The sequence below is a fragment of the Rhinolophus sinicus genome, chromosome 15 (assembly GCF_057876585.1).
Source record: "Rhinolophus sinicus isolate RSI-liver-muscle chromosome 15, RSI-T2T, whole genome shotgun sequence".
Classification (NCBI taxonomy): domain Eukaryota; kingdom Metazoa; phylum Chordata; class Mammalia; order Chiroptera; family Rhinolophidae; genus Rhinolophus; species Rhinolophus sinicus.
This window is the reverse complement of record NC_142515.1, coordinates 54,352,697-54,367,182: the sequence shown is the minus strand read 5'-3', so window position 1 is coordinate 54,367,182 and position 14,486 is coordinate 54,352,697. Positions and strand designations below refer to the sequence as shown.

The following is a 14,486-nucleotide window of genomic DNA, read 5'->3' as shown; positions in this document are numbered from 1 at the left end:
TAAACAAACTGAGATACATAGGACCAGCAAAAATACTGCTGCATATTCAGATTTAAGAATAAGTCAGTGTGCCAGGGTATAAAAACCACAGAAGCATGGAGACTAGAATTGCAGACATAGAGGGGTGGGAATTAGGAGGAGCAGTGTCTGCACCGTTCTGCTTGGTCCCGAGAGCTCTTAGAAAGACGTGGTGGCTGCCTCTATGATATAAACCATGGACATGGCAGGGCAGAGCCTGGAACAAGCCCTCCAGGGCAGGCACCCCACCTGGGCCCCTGACCCCGTGGCTGAGGAGGGCCTGGGGTTCTGGTCCAGGCTGTGTGGGGCCGTGTGAGTTTGGACTGGACCCTAACCCAGCATCATTAGGGGTCTGAGCCTGCCTTTGGGGTACGTGGTCACCGCGGTGCGGGGGCAGCAGGGGTGTGGGGGATGGGCCCTGGCCGGGATCCCAGCGTTTCCCTTTATCCAGCTCACGAGACTTCAGCCTCAGCCCTGCACTCACTGGAGTGCACGTCCAGGCCGGAACCCAGTAACCTCCCTCTCTGCTCGCCCCTCATCCCCGCCAGATCAAAGACACGGTGACAATGGATGCCGGGAGAGCCAACAAGGAGGCCGAAATCCTACGAAAGCAGTGTAAGGCTCTGTGCCAGGAGCTGAAGGAAGCCCTCCAGGAGGCAGATGTGGCCAAGTGCCGGCGGGACTGGGCGTTCCAGGAGCGGGACAAGATTGTGGCCGAGCGGGACAGCATCCGGTACGGGGCATCGGGCTGGCATGGGCGCAGGGCGCCCCTGACGCACTAGGTCTGTGGGGAGGGCCAGAATTATTTGCCACGTGTCCAGGTAAGGTGGGAGTGACCTAGGTTCTTCTCTGTGTGACGCCCCCACCTCACCTCAGAGCATTAGAAATTTCTAGTATGTCTCTGCGTCCCATTTCTCTTCACCCTAGATGTCTGAGCGTGCATGGCTTCCAGATGAGACGCCTGTGCAGTGGCATCAGACCAGCCTTTTTTCTTATCTGGCTTCTGAGAAACTGACGTATCAGAATTGCATCCTTGCATTACTCATTGGGTGCCTACTATGTTCCAGGATCTTAGGTCTTTGGAGCAAGAGACCCTGGGAGCAGCCTGTGAGGCTCCCAGTCGGGTGTGATGCGTGTGAGGGGCTGGCCATGGACAGCTCCGTCAGACGGGGCAGTGGAGAAGGGAGATGTGTGAACAGGATTCTAAGGCCCTCGTTAGAACTGTGGTGGAGGCATGCAGGGCACAGGGGTGGACAGACAGGGAGATCCCCAGAGAGCATGGCATTCCAACTAGAACTTAAGCATGAGGGGGACTTTTCTGGGCAGAGAAAGGTGAGGGGCACTGCAGCCTGAGGGAGCATCACGCACCACGCGTGTGGTGTGCCCAGGGCAGGACACGGCAGGGGTGTGGCTGGAGCAGGGCGTGTACTTGGGGGGGCAGCTCATAGGCCTCCTGAGGGCCTCGAAATGGAAGCCAGGGGGTGTAGACTGGACCCTTGGCTGAGGTGGGGCCAGGAGACGCTGTGTGGTGGGGGTGTAGCTAGTGAGAAAGGCCTTGGTCATGGAGAGTTTCTGGAAGATTCACTTGTGGCCGTTTGGAGGAGAGGCTGATGTCTGCTGGGCTAGTAAGGAGATGTGGGTTCAGGGTGGGGGAGTTTGGGGCCATGGAGAGGGGGGACCAGCCCTTAGCATTCACCCAGTGACAGGATGCAGTTCTGGAGGTGGCACAGAGCACAGACTCCCCTGCTGCCAGGTCACCTGTCCCCACCTCCTCTCTGGATGGCTAGGTGGTTCTGGCATCCCAGAAGCCATGCACTCTTTAGGAGAGAGTGGGCAAGCCTGCACTTTGACCTGCACAGAGCTCAGGGCGACAGAGATGTGTGAGGGGCGATTCCTGTCTGAATTGGGAGCTCAGTCTGGTTGTGGGGTGGAGGCGGCTGTGCCAAGGCTGCTGTGGGTAGTTTGGAGAAGCTCGGTGGGTGCTGGGGCACAGGGCCCTGCCAGGCGGGCTGGGTGGGAGGGTGATCACTAACCCCAGGCACGCTGAGGAGGAAGCAGTGGGACGAGCAGGGGCGCTCAGAACCCAGGCTCATTGCCCAGTAACTGGGGGGTCTGCCTCCTCCCGGGTCCTCAGTGTCACCTCTGTCACTCATGGGGTTGGCCTCGGTGGGCTCATTTGTATTTGCACCTCCTCCCTGCTGAGCTCCCTAACCGAGGGATGCTGCCGAGGGAGTCTGTGCTGCTGCCCAGGAAGCCCCTCCAGACTCTCAGGCAACCTTCTGTGCACCTGAGGGCGAGGCAGGCACCTGGGTGTTTACTGCAGGCGGTGAGTCCTTGTCCCCTGCTCCTCGCAGTGACTTTGCCTTTGCCCCTCTGCCAGGACGCTCTGCGACAACCTGAGGCGGGAGCGGGACCGGGCGGTGAGCGAGCTGGCCGAGGCTCTGCGAAGCCTGGATGACACTCGAAAACAGAAGAACGACGTCAGCCGGGAGCTTAAGGAGCTCAAGTATGCTGGGGTGGGCGCCTGGTGGGCCGAGCTTGTACCCCTCTCCTCTCAGGGCAAGGCGCCCCATGTGCAGGCCCTGGCCATCTGTCCCTTCTCTCTGTCTTACTCTGTCAATCTGTAGAATGGGTCCAAATATTGCTTCCATGTTGAGGGCTACGTAACTAGAAATTCTTAGACCATCACAGAAGATGGGGGGATCCCTTTGGTGAGCACATGGAGGTAGATAGACACTGTGTACAAAGGCACATAGGAAGGAAGGTCCCTGTTCCCAGACAGTCTACTTGGGGACAGGCAAACATGCATCGTCCTTTCATTGATTCCCTCCCTTCCTCATTCACTCACCTATCAGCAAGGATTCACTGCATGCCTGCTCTGGGAGTGAGGCACAGGGGAAGCAGCTGAGCAGGCCCACCAGGTCCCTGCCCTGTGGGGCTCATAGCATGCAGGAGAAGACAGGCCACCGTCAGGTCTGGCCGAGAGAGAAGTACGTACATGAACAAAACAGTGACAGACTGTGGTGCAGCGTTTTGAAGGTGACAGACTACCCCCACGCAGCCCGTCCTGCCATGTTATTTGGACGCCCATCTGGAAGAGACTGGGTGTCAGACAACCCCCTCAGTGACAGCGCTGTCCCAGCCATGATATTTAAGACTTGGTGATTGTAAGCAGCAGATTCAAAATACAAAGATCAAAGTTGAAACAGAGAAATCGGCAGGGCCCAGTAGTCATCACTGCGCTCGAGAAGCGGATTCTAGTTGCGGAGCAGTGGCTCTGTCTGTTCTAGGAACTTCCCAAGCTGATAGAGTGGTGGGGGTAGTGAGATGCCTGTGAGTGTGAGTGACGAGACTGACGCCTCTGAGAAGGGAGTGCAGCTTCCCCTTCCTCTCCATTCAGTACCATCTGACGTAAGACAAACAGCTTCATTCATGAATTAAAAACCCAGGACCTCTGGGGCTTGACTGCTCTAAAGGAAATCTCAGGGGTTAAGAGACAAAGTGAGAGTCTCTCTCCAGGGACCCACCTTGGAGCTCGCAAGTGATGGAATCAAATGAAGGTACAGCCTGGCTCCTCCGGGGCTTCAGCTTGGGAGGAAGTTTTGTGTTTTAATTGAGCTGGAGTTGCCTGGATTATCTGAGAAAGCTGGGTTCCTTTGTTTGAACATTTGCATTTGCACCGCTTCTCTACTAAGTTCTCTTAACTGGTGGGGTGCTGGTGAGGGAGTCTGTGTTGCTGCTCAGGAAGCCCCCAGTCTGCAGAATCCACAGAGGGGCCCCAGTGGGTGAGAGATGAGACGAGTGCAGAGAGCATTAAATGCAGAGCCTCAGGCTGCACAGGGGTGGGCTGGGGCTGGGGGCAGGGGCGCTCTGCCCTGGAAGCTGAGTAGCATTCTAGAGCCAGCTAGTGAGAACACAGTTCAGACAAAGCTGTGGCCTGGGTATGTGTCCACTTGTGCAGGAAACAAAAGGTCACGAGAGCACAAGGAGCCCAATGGGTGGTGCTGTTGAATTGGGAAGGTGGTTGGGCCCAGGTTTTAGGAAGAAGGGTGTTATGTGCAAGCCACTGGGGATTAGGACATGGTTTCTGAGTATTTTCTCATCTACTTGTCGATTTTTCTGAGAGCTTACGTTGTTTTGATCAAGTCCAACTTACTGATTTTAATTTTTAATTTTTAATGGATTGTGTTATGTCTGAGAACCCTTAACCTAGCCCTGGACCTCAAAGATTTTCTCCTGTATTTTTCTTATTTTTTTACATTTAAATCTGTGATGCGCTTTGAGTTAATTTTTATATAAGGTGTGGTGGTTGGGTTGAAATTTATTAATTTTTTTTGCCATGGATGTCCTGCTGCCCCCACGTCATTAGCTGAAGACTGTCCTTCCTCTGTTTTTGTCCTTCTGAATTACTTTTGCACCGTTTGCACTTAGTGGGGCTGTTTTTGGGTCCTTAATTCTGTTCCATACACCTATCTGTTTTCCTGGCAGTTCTACTCAGTCTTGAGTACGATAGTTGTATAAAAAGTCTTAAAATCGAGTAGTGGTTTCTCTTACTTAATTCTTTGTTTTCAGAATTGTTTTAGCTGTTCTAATTCCTTTGCCTTTCCCTGTACATTTTAGAAGAGTCTTGTCTGTATCTGCAAAGTCTTGCTGGCATTTCAATAGGAATTGCACTAAACCTCTAGATAAATGTGAGAAGGATTTCTGAGTCTTTTTGAAAAGAACACCATGCACATACATGGCTATCCAAGAAGCTTTGACCTGTTGCTCCCGATTTATTGGGAAGCTGGCGTGAAGTATACGGGGAAAGGAGCCCCAGTGAGCTTTCATGAGTGGTCCGCCTCGTTTCCAGCTGTCACTGGGTGGGATATTTCGCCTCCTAGAGAGACATCGCCAGGGCCCCTTCTGTTCACAGGGAGCAGATGGAATCCCAGTTGGAGAAAGAGGCCCGGTTCCGGCAGCTGATGGCGCACAGCTCCCATGACTCAGCCATCGACACAGACTCCATGGAGTGGGAAACGGAAGTTGTGGAGTTTGAAAGGGAGACGGTAAGCTGCCTTCCTGTCTTTCTGTTTGCTCTCCTGCCGTGAAGACTGCATGGGGGACGGAGAGGGGGCCTTCACTCAGCACCCCCAAGTTTCACGGCTACTGGTTTGGAGGTTCGGCTTGTCCTCTTAGGGTGCGATGCATCCTTTCCCTGTACTTGTCCAAGCTGGGTTGTCGCAGGTTGGTCTGTCACGTGGTGGACACTGGCACAGTGCGTGGAAGGCAGAGGGAAGAGCAGAGCTCCCAGGGGGAATGCCGGTGCGGCCATGTGTCTGCCGTGGCTGAGAGGGGCAGACTGCATCCTGGGGACTGAGGGCCCTGGCCCTGTCAGTCATGAGGAAGGGACAGTCCCCACATTGTCGTGAGTGGCTTGGGGTTTAAGGGCCAAGTGTTTCTCATCACTGCTTTGTAAAGTGTGCTGCTGCTGTTTTGACAGGAGGCCATTGACTTGAAGTCACTGGGGTTCGATATGGCAGAAGGTGTGAATGAGCCCTGTTTGCCGGGCGACTGTGGCATATTTGTCACGAAGGTGGACAAAGGAAGCATTGCAGATGGCCGTTTGCGGTAAGAGTTGAGGAGGCCCATGCTCTGGAGGGAAGGGGGGTGGCCCTCTAACCCAATGAAAGGACCCAGAGACAGGTGGCAGTTGAGTGAATGTGCTCTAGGGTCTGAGGGACTCACGGTCGGCCGAGGCCAGCAGGCTCAGCAGCTGATGTCGTTCTTAAGGATACTCGGTGACTCACAGTTGCCTCTGAATCTGACCTTTCTCCAGGCACCACGTGCTGCCGTTTGCATCTTTGGGTTGGAAAGGGCTCAGGCCGTGTGTGTGAGAGCATAGAACGTGCGCTGCTTGGTCAGTCCATGAAATAGTAATGATGATAAAATAGTGCTCACTGGTGCTTAGTCCTGCTTTACCCACTTTTTATAAGTAATTCATTAATCTTTTCAATCCTATGAGGTAGGTGCGACCTCATTTGACAGATGCAGACACTGAGGCCCAAAGGGGCTAGGTCACACAGCTAGTCAGTGGTAGAGCCAGGATTTGAACCCAGGCAATGCAGGTCCAGCATCTGTGAGTTGAACCATTTGACCTTCCCAGAGAGGAAGTCTTTCTGAGTGTGTATGTGGGGTCCCTGCTTCCTGGCACTCGGCCTTCCGATAGGAGCGGCGGGGCTGCCCACTGGTCCCTAGGCCTGCGTGGACACTGCCCGTGCCCCTCCTCAGGGTCAATGACTGGCTGCTGAGGATCAACGACGTGGACCTCGTCAATAAGGACAAGCAGCAGGCCCTCCAGGCCCTCCTCCACGGGGAGGGCGCCATCAACATGGTGGTGCGGCGGAGGAAGTCCCTGGGCGGCAAGGTGGTCACGCCACTGCACATCAACCTGAGTGGACAGAAAGGTAGTGGCCAGCAGGCGTGGGCAGAGTGCCTCAGACGGCAGGGTGTTCCTGTCTAGGGCAGAGGGATGTGTGTGTTTTCAGGCGCACTTCATTCCTAGGGATGAGGATTGATTCTGCTTTAATGCAGCCCATGTGCTTTCCCTGCAGGGGACCATTTGGGTCCTGGGTCTGGCTTGTCTCTGAACGATTCACCAGACCAAATGGGACTGAGCCCCTTGGTGGTCTTTCCCGGGTGGGAGGCTGGGATGGACCAGTCACAGTCTGCCAACATCTTTGTAAAAGCATCTCCCAAAGATGAGGTGGGACAAGCAGAGGGCCCTGTGATCCGGGCAGGGGTTAACTGGGGGCTGCCTGTGGTCCGCCCTGTGGTTTGCAGACAGCGGCATCAGTCTGGAGAATGGAGTATATGCTGCTGCCGTGGTACCTGGAAGTCCGGCCGCCAAGGAGGGGTCCCTCGCTGTGGGAGACAGGATTGTGGCGGTAAGCGTCGCGGAGCGGGCCATCTGCTGCATGTAGACGGTTAGCTTATATTTGGGAGGTTTGAGGAAGAAGTAACGAATGCAGTTTTTATATTCGCCATGTTATTTAAATGTGGTGTTCTTTCTTCTGATATTATGTTTCTGTTCACTATAGAAAATTAAGAAGTACAGAAAAAGTTTAGGAAGTAAATAAGAATCCGTCTTGTTGCTACCACCTATAGATAACCTTTCTTAACATTTTTAATGTATTTTTCTACAGCCTTTATTCTACACATGAATGTATAGTTAGGTCAATTAAAAAAATAGATATCTGTATGTGATTTTTAAAAAATCTTTTTCTACTAAATATTACATCCATTTATTTTTACATTTCTTTTTTATTACCAAAGTAAGACTTCTTTGCTGTAAAATAGTCAAGCAATACAAAAATGTATATACTAGTTGTCCCCTGTTTTCCCTTAAATCCTGCTGCTTCTAGAGATAATATCTATCCCGATTTAGAAGATGTACTCTTAGCCAGACCATAAGTGCTCATACAAATCTATATACACAGATGTAGGCTCCTGGTTTTTTTGTTTTGTTTGTTTTTTTTAAAGATTTTATTGGGAAAGGGGAACAGGACTTTATTGGGGAACAGTGTGTACTTCCAGGACTTTTCTCCAAGTCAAGTTGTCCTTTCAATCTTAGTTGTGGAGGGTGCCGTTCAGCTTCAAGCTGTTGTCCTTTCAGTCTTAGTTGTGGAGGGCGCAGCTCAGCTCCAGGTCCAGTTCCCGTTTCTAGTTGCAGGGGGCACAGCCCACCATCCCTTGTGGGACTCGAGGAATCGAACTGGCAACCTTGTGGTTGAGAGCCCACTGGCCCATGTGGGAATCGAATCGGCAGCCTTTGGAGTTAGGAGCATGGAGCTCTAATCGCCTGAGACACTGGGTCGGCCCAGCTCCTGGTTTTTGTTTCCTTTTTAAAATGCAAAATGGAATCATCTTATGTTTTTCTACAATTTGCATTCTATGTTGTGTTCATCTTTCTGAGTCGATCCTCCTTATTTTTATCCACCTTGTGGTTGTCTAGGCAAGGACACCTTAAGACCAGTCTTGACACCTGGGGCTCAGGTTAGAACCAGTAAGTGGTACCAGTGTTGCCGGCAGAACTATGATGAGTGTGTACGAGGTGTGATCAAACAATATGGTGGATGTTTAAATTAAAAAAAAATGTATTGCAGTAAGAGACACAGTGCCATTAATCCCCCTCGCTTCCAACACACTTATCTTTAGTTGTGCTGTTGTGGCTCAATCTGTTGTGATGAAACAATATGGTGGATGGTGCTGCCGAGTGCCAGCCAATGGAAAGGCGGATTCTTCAATATGGGAAGCGGCGCGTGGAACCTTAGTAACAGTGTGTGACAAGTTTCACCTTGTTCAGTGCAGTCAGTCGGGTGTCAGCTACGGTTGAGAGAAAGTATGTTTTAAAGTGTGACGTAAATCATCCTCCATCCTGACAATGCTCCGTGTCACACATCACTTCTGGTATAGCAATTTCTGTCAAATAAAAACATTACGGTGTGTCCTCATCCACCTTATTCACCATATCTGGCACCGGGAAACTCCTGGCTCTTCCCCAAAGTCAAAATGATTGTGAAAGATAACCGTTTTGAATCAATTCAGGACATCGAGGCAGCCATGACAGCACAACTAAAGACACTCACGAAAGAGGACTTCCAGAACTGCTTCAGAAAGTGGCAGAAAGTGTTTGAAGCGACGGGGAGTATTTTGAGGGGGATTAATGGCAATGTGTCTTTTACTGTAATAAATTGTTTATTTATTTAAACATTGACTGTATTGTTTGATCACACCTTGTAAGTTGTTTTCAGTTTCTGCAATTGCAAACATGGACTTCCACCTGTGTGCACAGCCACTTTGGGGATATTTAATAGCATCCCTGGTGACCAAATCCCCGAAATGTGGTGAGATTGCTGAGTCATAGGGCATGCACATTCAATACTTGTAAGTAACTTTTTAAAATTGAAGGCACACACATTTTTATGACACACACACAATTCCAGTTATGCAAGAGACACAGTAACGGTAGTAACTTTTCTCTTGTTCTAGACTCTTCACCTGTCAGTTCTTGCCTTGATGGCAACTGTTTTTAACAGTTGATTGTATTTTCTCCCAGAAATGTTCAAAGCGTGTATATCTCCCACATTTTTCTTTTAAACCCAGGTGGGATCATAACACACTCAGCTGCTAACGTTGTTTTTGTTTTTAACAGTGTGCCCTTAGATTCTTCCATATTCATGTCTTTAGGGGTGCCTAGGTCATTTCAGTCACTGCATGTTCTTTAATGGCAGCAGCACAGGCTGTTAATCAGTCCCCACGACGGACAACGCGGGCATCTGGGCCTTTCAAGTCATGCTGCATGGCTCCCACTCCATGCCTCTGCGGGGCCCACGGGAGTGTGCCATGGGGGTTTATCAGATGAGCATTTAACATTTGAAAGGAACTCCCCCATGAGCCCCCAAAGATCATGGCCTTTTCAGTCCCATCTGCAGTGTGTTGGGGGAGCTCTTTGCTTCACATCATTGCCAGTGTTTTCCAGAGTTTCGTGGTGCCAGTCTTTAAAAGCAATATGGCTGTTGTGGAAAATATTAAGATGTGGAAAAGTTATAAAGAAAAAAAAAACACAACCAAATTAATCTACCATTCCAAAATTATCCGTCTCCCTATATTTTTAACTTTTGATCTTGAAATAATTACAGAAATAATTGTAATTCAGTTATAATAGTAAATAAATAATATTGAAAATAGATAAAGTTGGGTGACAGTATAGGGAGGTCCTATGTACCCTTCACCCAGTCTCCCCTCGTGTTTCTATCTTGTATAACTATGATACCAACACCAGGCAGCTGACATTGGTACAGTGCATATGTTTAGTTCTACGTAAGTTTATCATGCTTAGGTAACCAAAACGGAAAAAATCAAGATGCAGAACTGTTTCACCACCATCGCCTCTCGTGTTCCCACTTTACCCACACACTACTCCCCCCACTCCTACCCCCTGGCAACTAAATTGTTCTCCATGTCTATAATTTTGTCATCTTGAGAATAGTATATAAGTAGAACAGTATAGCACGTGGCCTTTTGAAGTGGGCTTTTCCGCTGGGCGTTGTGCTCTGAGAGCCATGGCATGGTTGGGTACATGGCTAGTGTGTTCCTTGTCATGTGGGTACTGTTCTGTGGTGTGCATGCTGCCTGGTCTAGCCATTCATCTACTGCACGTACACTTTTTAAATGATGGGAGCACGTCTGAGAGGGATGAGGACAGATTCAGGCATAAGTGGTTGTGATGGGTCTTTGTGAACAAAGACGATGCTTCATCTCACGTAGTTCTTTCTAGTTTACAAAGGCCTTTACGCCATGATCTGATTTTCAGCCTCCTCTTGCCCCCAGAGCAGACGTGTTTAGCATCTGTTTTGTGCGTTCTGAGTTGGGGTCCAGCATCACGCAGCAGGAAACAGCAGGGTTGCGCTGGTCCCCCAGGACCCTTGGTGGTCTGCTCCCACTCAGGCAAGCACCTTTCGCTAGAGCGATTTTAAGACATATGTTTCATTGGCCTCAGAAGGTCCTTAACTAGATTCCTCAGGCCTGCCTGGGGAGGGGCTTTCTCTCCTTGGGCAACTCCAAACTTGGGCACCTTACAGACCCAGGCCCACTCTCCAATGTGGGTCGCCAGGCAGACAGAGCCCCTGTCCTGGCGGTGGGCCTGACAGGCTCTGTGTTTGGTCCTAGATCAACGGCATTGCACTGGACAACAAATCTCTGAATGAGTGTGAATCTCTGCTGCGTAGCTGCCAGGACTCTCTGACCCTCTCCCTCCTGAAGGTAAGGGTCCTGCCCTGCCCCATCCCTGCTCTGCTGCCTGTGTCCATAGGCCCACTCTACTTCTCTGTGTCACCCGGGTCACTGAAAAAAGGGGATTGGTTTACAAAGTACAGGGTGTGCGTGAACCTGGCTTAGTAAAAGCTTAGTAAAAGCAAACACAAAACAAAACAGCTGTGAAGGACGTTTTGAGGACAGTGGGGTGCCTCTGAGTCTGGACTGAGTAATTAGTTGATTTTAGAGAATTGTTAATTTTCCTGAGTCTAATGATGGTACTAGGGTTATATAGGAGAATGGCCTTATTTTGGGGAAGTACATAGTAAAGTTCTTAGGGGTGAAATGTCATATTTGTAACTTACTTTCAAATGTTCAGCAGTATTGATAGAAATACACAATTTGGTAAAATACTGTTGAATCTAAATGGTAGGTTTAGGTACTTTTCTATCAATTTTCCTACATAGTTAAAAAGATTGATAATAGAAGGTTGGAAAAAGTAGGCCCATCCACTTCATTAAGAGGTGTTTTTTTAAAAATGAATCATTTAAAAATTAGTAGACATTTTTGGGAGCAATTTTAGGTTTACAGGAAAGTTGAGCTCATGCAGCTCATACAGAGTCCTCATATTTCCCCCTTCTGCTTCCGCTGTTGTTAACGTCTTAGTGAGCGGGGTTCATTTGTTATAATTGATGAGCTGATACTAATAAATTAGTAACAGCTAAAGCCCGTAGTTTGCGTGAGGATTCACTCTTGGTGGTGTACATTCTGTGGACAGATGTATAATGACATGTATCCATCATCAAAGTATCATCCAGAATGATTTCATGTGATAAAAATCCTTTGTTCCTCCTCATCTATTCATCCTTTTCTCTGTCCCCCTCACCCCTGGAAACAATTGATCTTTTTTTACTGTCTCCGTAATATTGTCTTCTAGAATGTCATATAGTTGGAATCATACAACATGTAGCCTTGTCCGATTGGCTTCTTTCACTTAGTAATAGGCATTTGTTTCCTCCATGTGTTTTCATGGCTTGAATAGCTCATTTATTTTTATTGCTGAATAAAAATCCATAATGTGAGTGTACTACAAGATACATACATATTTTTAATAATGAGACTTTTTCATTTAATAACATAAAAAAATATGCAGGACATTGTGCAAGTGATTTCAGAAAGAGCTCAAAGTCAAGAGAACTTTATGGCTCTCCTGTGGGTTTTCAGTCACCAGGGCTGTGAGAAAGCCTCACTTGTCAGGAAGAGGTGTGCGTGTCTGTGTGTGTGTTTGTCTGCCTGTCTTTTGGGGTGTGTATGTGACCTGTCAGGGAGAGGTGTGCGTGTCTGTGTGTGTGTTTGTCTGCCTGTCTTTTGGGGTGTGTATGTGACCTGTCAGGGAGAGGTGTGTGTGTTTGTCTGCCTGTCTTTTGGGGTGTGTGTGTGACCTGTCAGGGAGAGGGGTGCATGTGTGTGCGCGTGTGCGTGTGTGTGTCTGCCTATCTTTTGGAGTATGTGTGTGACGTGTAAGGGAGAGGGGTGTGTATGTATGTGTCCGCCTGTCTTTTGGGGTGTGTGTGTTACCTGTCAGGGAGAGGGGTGTGTGTGTGTGTGTATTTGTCTGCCTGTCTTTTGGGGTGTGTGTGTGACCCGTCAGGAAGGGGTGTGTGTGTGTGCATGTGTGTGTCTGCCTGTCTTTTGGGGTGTGTGTGTGACCTGTCAGGGAGAGGGGTGTGTGTGTGTCCGCCTGTCTCTTGGTGTGTGTGTGTGTGTATTTGTCTGCTTGTCTTTTGGGGTGTGTGTGTGACCCGTCAGGAAGGGGTGTGCGTGTGTGCGTGTGTGTGTCTGCCTGTCTTTTGGGGTGTGTGTGTGACCTGTCAGGGAGAGGGGTGTGTGTGTGTCTGCTTGTCTTTTGGGGTATGTGTGTTACCTGTCAGGGAGAGGTGTGTGTGTGTATTTGTCTGCTTGTCTTTTGGGGGGGGGGTGTGACCCGTCAGGAAGGGGTGTGCATGTGTGCGTGTGCGTGTGTGTGTCTGCCTGTCTTTTGGGGTGTGTGTGTGACCTGTCGGAGAGGGGTGTGTGTGTGCGTCTGCCTGTCTTTTGGGGTGTCTGTGTGACCTGTCAGGATGAGGGGTGTGTGTGTGTGTGTGTGTCTGCCTGTCTTTTGGGGTGTGTGTGTGACCTGTCAGGAAGAGGTATGCGTGTGTGTGCATGTGTGTGTCTACCTATCTTTTGGCGTATGTGTGTGACCTGTCAGGGAGAGGGGTGTGTGTGTGTGTGTCTGCCTGTCTTTTGGGGTGTGTGTGTTACCTGTCAGGGAGAGGGGTGTGTGTGTGTGACCTGTCAGGGAGAGGGGTGTGTGTGTGACCTGTCAGGGAGAGGGGTGTGTGTGTGTATGTGTGTGTGTATTTATCTGCCTGTTTTTTGGGGTGTACGTGTGGACCGTTCCTGACTATCGCTCTACCTGCAGGGTCATTTTCAGTGGTGGCGCCAGGTTCTGTGGTCTTTCCTGTTCTCTTTCTCACTCCTCTGCAATCCCTCTTAGGTGTTCCCTCAAAGCTCCTCGTGGAGTGGCCAGAACATTTTTGAAAATATGAAGGACTCTGATAAGATGTTGAGTTTCCGAGCCCATGGCCCGGAGGTCCAGGCTCAGAATAAAGGGAACTTGATGCAGCACCACAACTCCACGCAGACAGACATCTTCTGTGCAGACAGGCTGGAGGACAGGAAGGAGCTGGGCCACCCAGGCGGCAGCAGCTCCTTCCTGCACAAGCCTTTCACTGGGGCACCCTTCCCAGTCTCCCCGCAGGCCTGTCCCAGTGCCTCTGAGCGTAGCCTGAGCTCCTTCCGCTCAGACGCCTCTGGGGAGCGTGGCTATGGGCTGGTGGATATGCATAGCCGGCGGCCACTGCTGCCCTTCGAGACTGAGGCGGGTCCCTGTGGGGTGTCAGAGACCCCCCTGGATAAGGCCGAGCCCGAGAGCTCCAACAGCGGCGGGACCTGGCCCAAGGCTGTGCTCAGCTCCACGGCAGGGCCCGAGAAGCTCTCTGTTTACAAGAAGCCAAAGCAAAGAAAGTCTATCTTTGACCCTAACACTTTCAAGCGCCCCCAAACGCCCCCCAAAATAGACTACCTGCTCCCTGGTCCTGGGCCTGCTCACTCCCCCCAGCCTTCCAAGAGGGTGGGGCCTCTGACGCCCCCAAAACCTCCCAGGAGGAGCGACTCCATTAAGTTCCAGCACAGGCTAGAAACCAGCTCCGAATCAGAGGCCACGCTGGTGGGCAGCTCCCCGTCTACCAGCCCCCCGAGTGCCCTGCCCACCGACGTGGACCCTGGGGAACCCATGCACGCCTCGCCCCCTCGCAAGGCCAGGGTCCGCATTGCTTCCAGCTACTACCCTGAAGCAGACGGGGACTCGTCCTACCTGCCCGCCAAGAAGTCCTGTGATGAGGACCTCACCTCCCAGAAGATGGACGAACTGGGTCAGAAGCGCCGCCGGCCAAAGTCTGCTCCCAGCTTCCGGCCGAAACTCGCGCCCGTGGTGATTCCTGCTCAGTTCCTGGAGGTAGAGCCAACCCTGTGGTGGGCAGGGGCTGGGAGGGGTAGCTGGCTGTGAGCAGGTCCCAAGTAGCCCTGGCTCCTTGCCTTCACTCTCAGTACCTACTTGAGGGCAGGGGCGG

At 50.7% G+C, this 14,486-nt stretch overlaps 1 protein-coding gene across 4 annotated transcripts in view; it reads left to right on the top strand.

Annotated features, from left to right (window-relative positions):
• Nucleotides 1-14,486, top strand: part of DLG5 (discs large MAGUK scaffold protein 5) — a 115,134-nt gene that overhangs the window by 77,094 nt on the left and 23,554 nt on the right. For 3 of the 4 annotated variants that reach the window (XM_019745959.3, XM_019745957.3, XM_088792086.1), the window contains 8 exons: nt 567-751; nt 2,399-2,524; nt 4,934-5,066; nt 5,501-5,628; nt 6,289-6,464; nt 6,841-6,944; nt 10,729-10,821; nt 13,352-14,371. In XM_019745959.3, coding sequence (XP_019601518.2) covers nt 567-751; nt 2,399-2,524; nt 4,934-5,066; nt 5,501-5,628; nt 6,289-6,464; nt 6,841-6,944; nt 10,729-10,821; nt 13,352-14,371 — 1,965 coding nt within the window. The remainder of the gene's footprint in view (nt 1-566; nt 752-2,398; nt 2,525-4,933; nt 5,067-5,500; nt 5,629-6,288; nt 6,465-6,840; nt 6,945-10,728; nt 10,822-13,351; nt 14,372-14,486) is intronic. The other variant, XM_088792087.1, reaches the window with a different exon arrangement.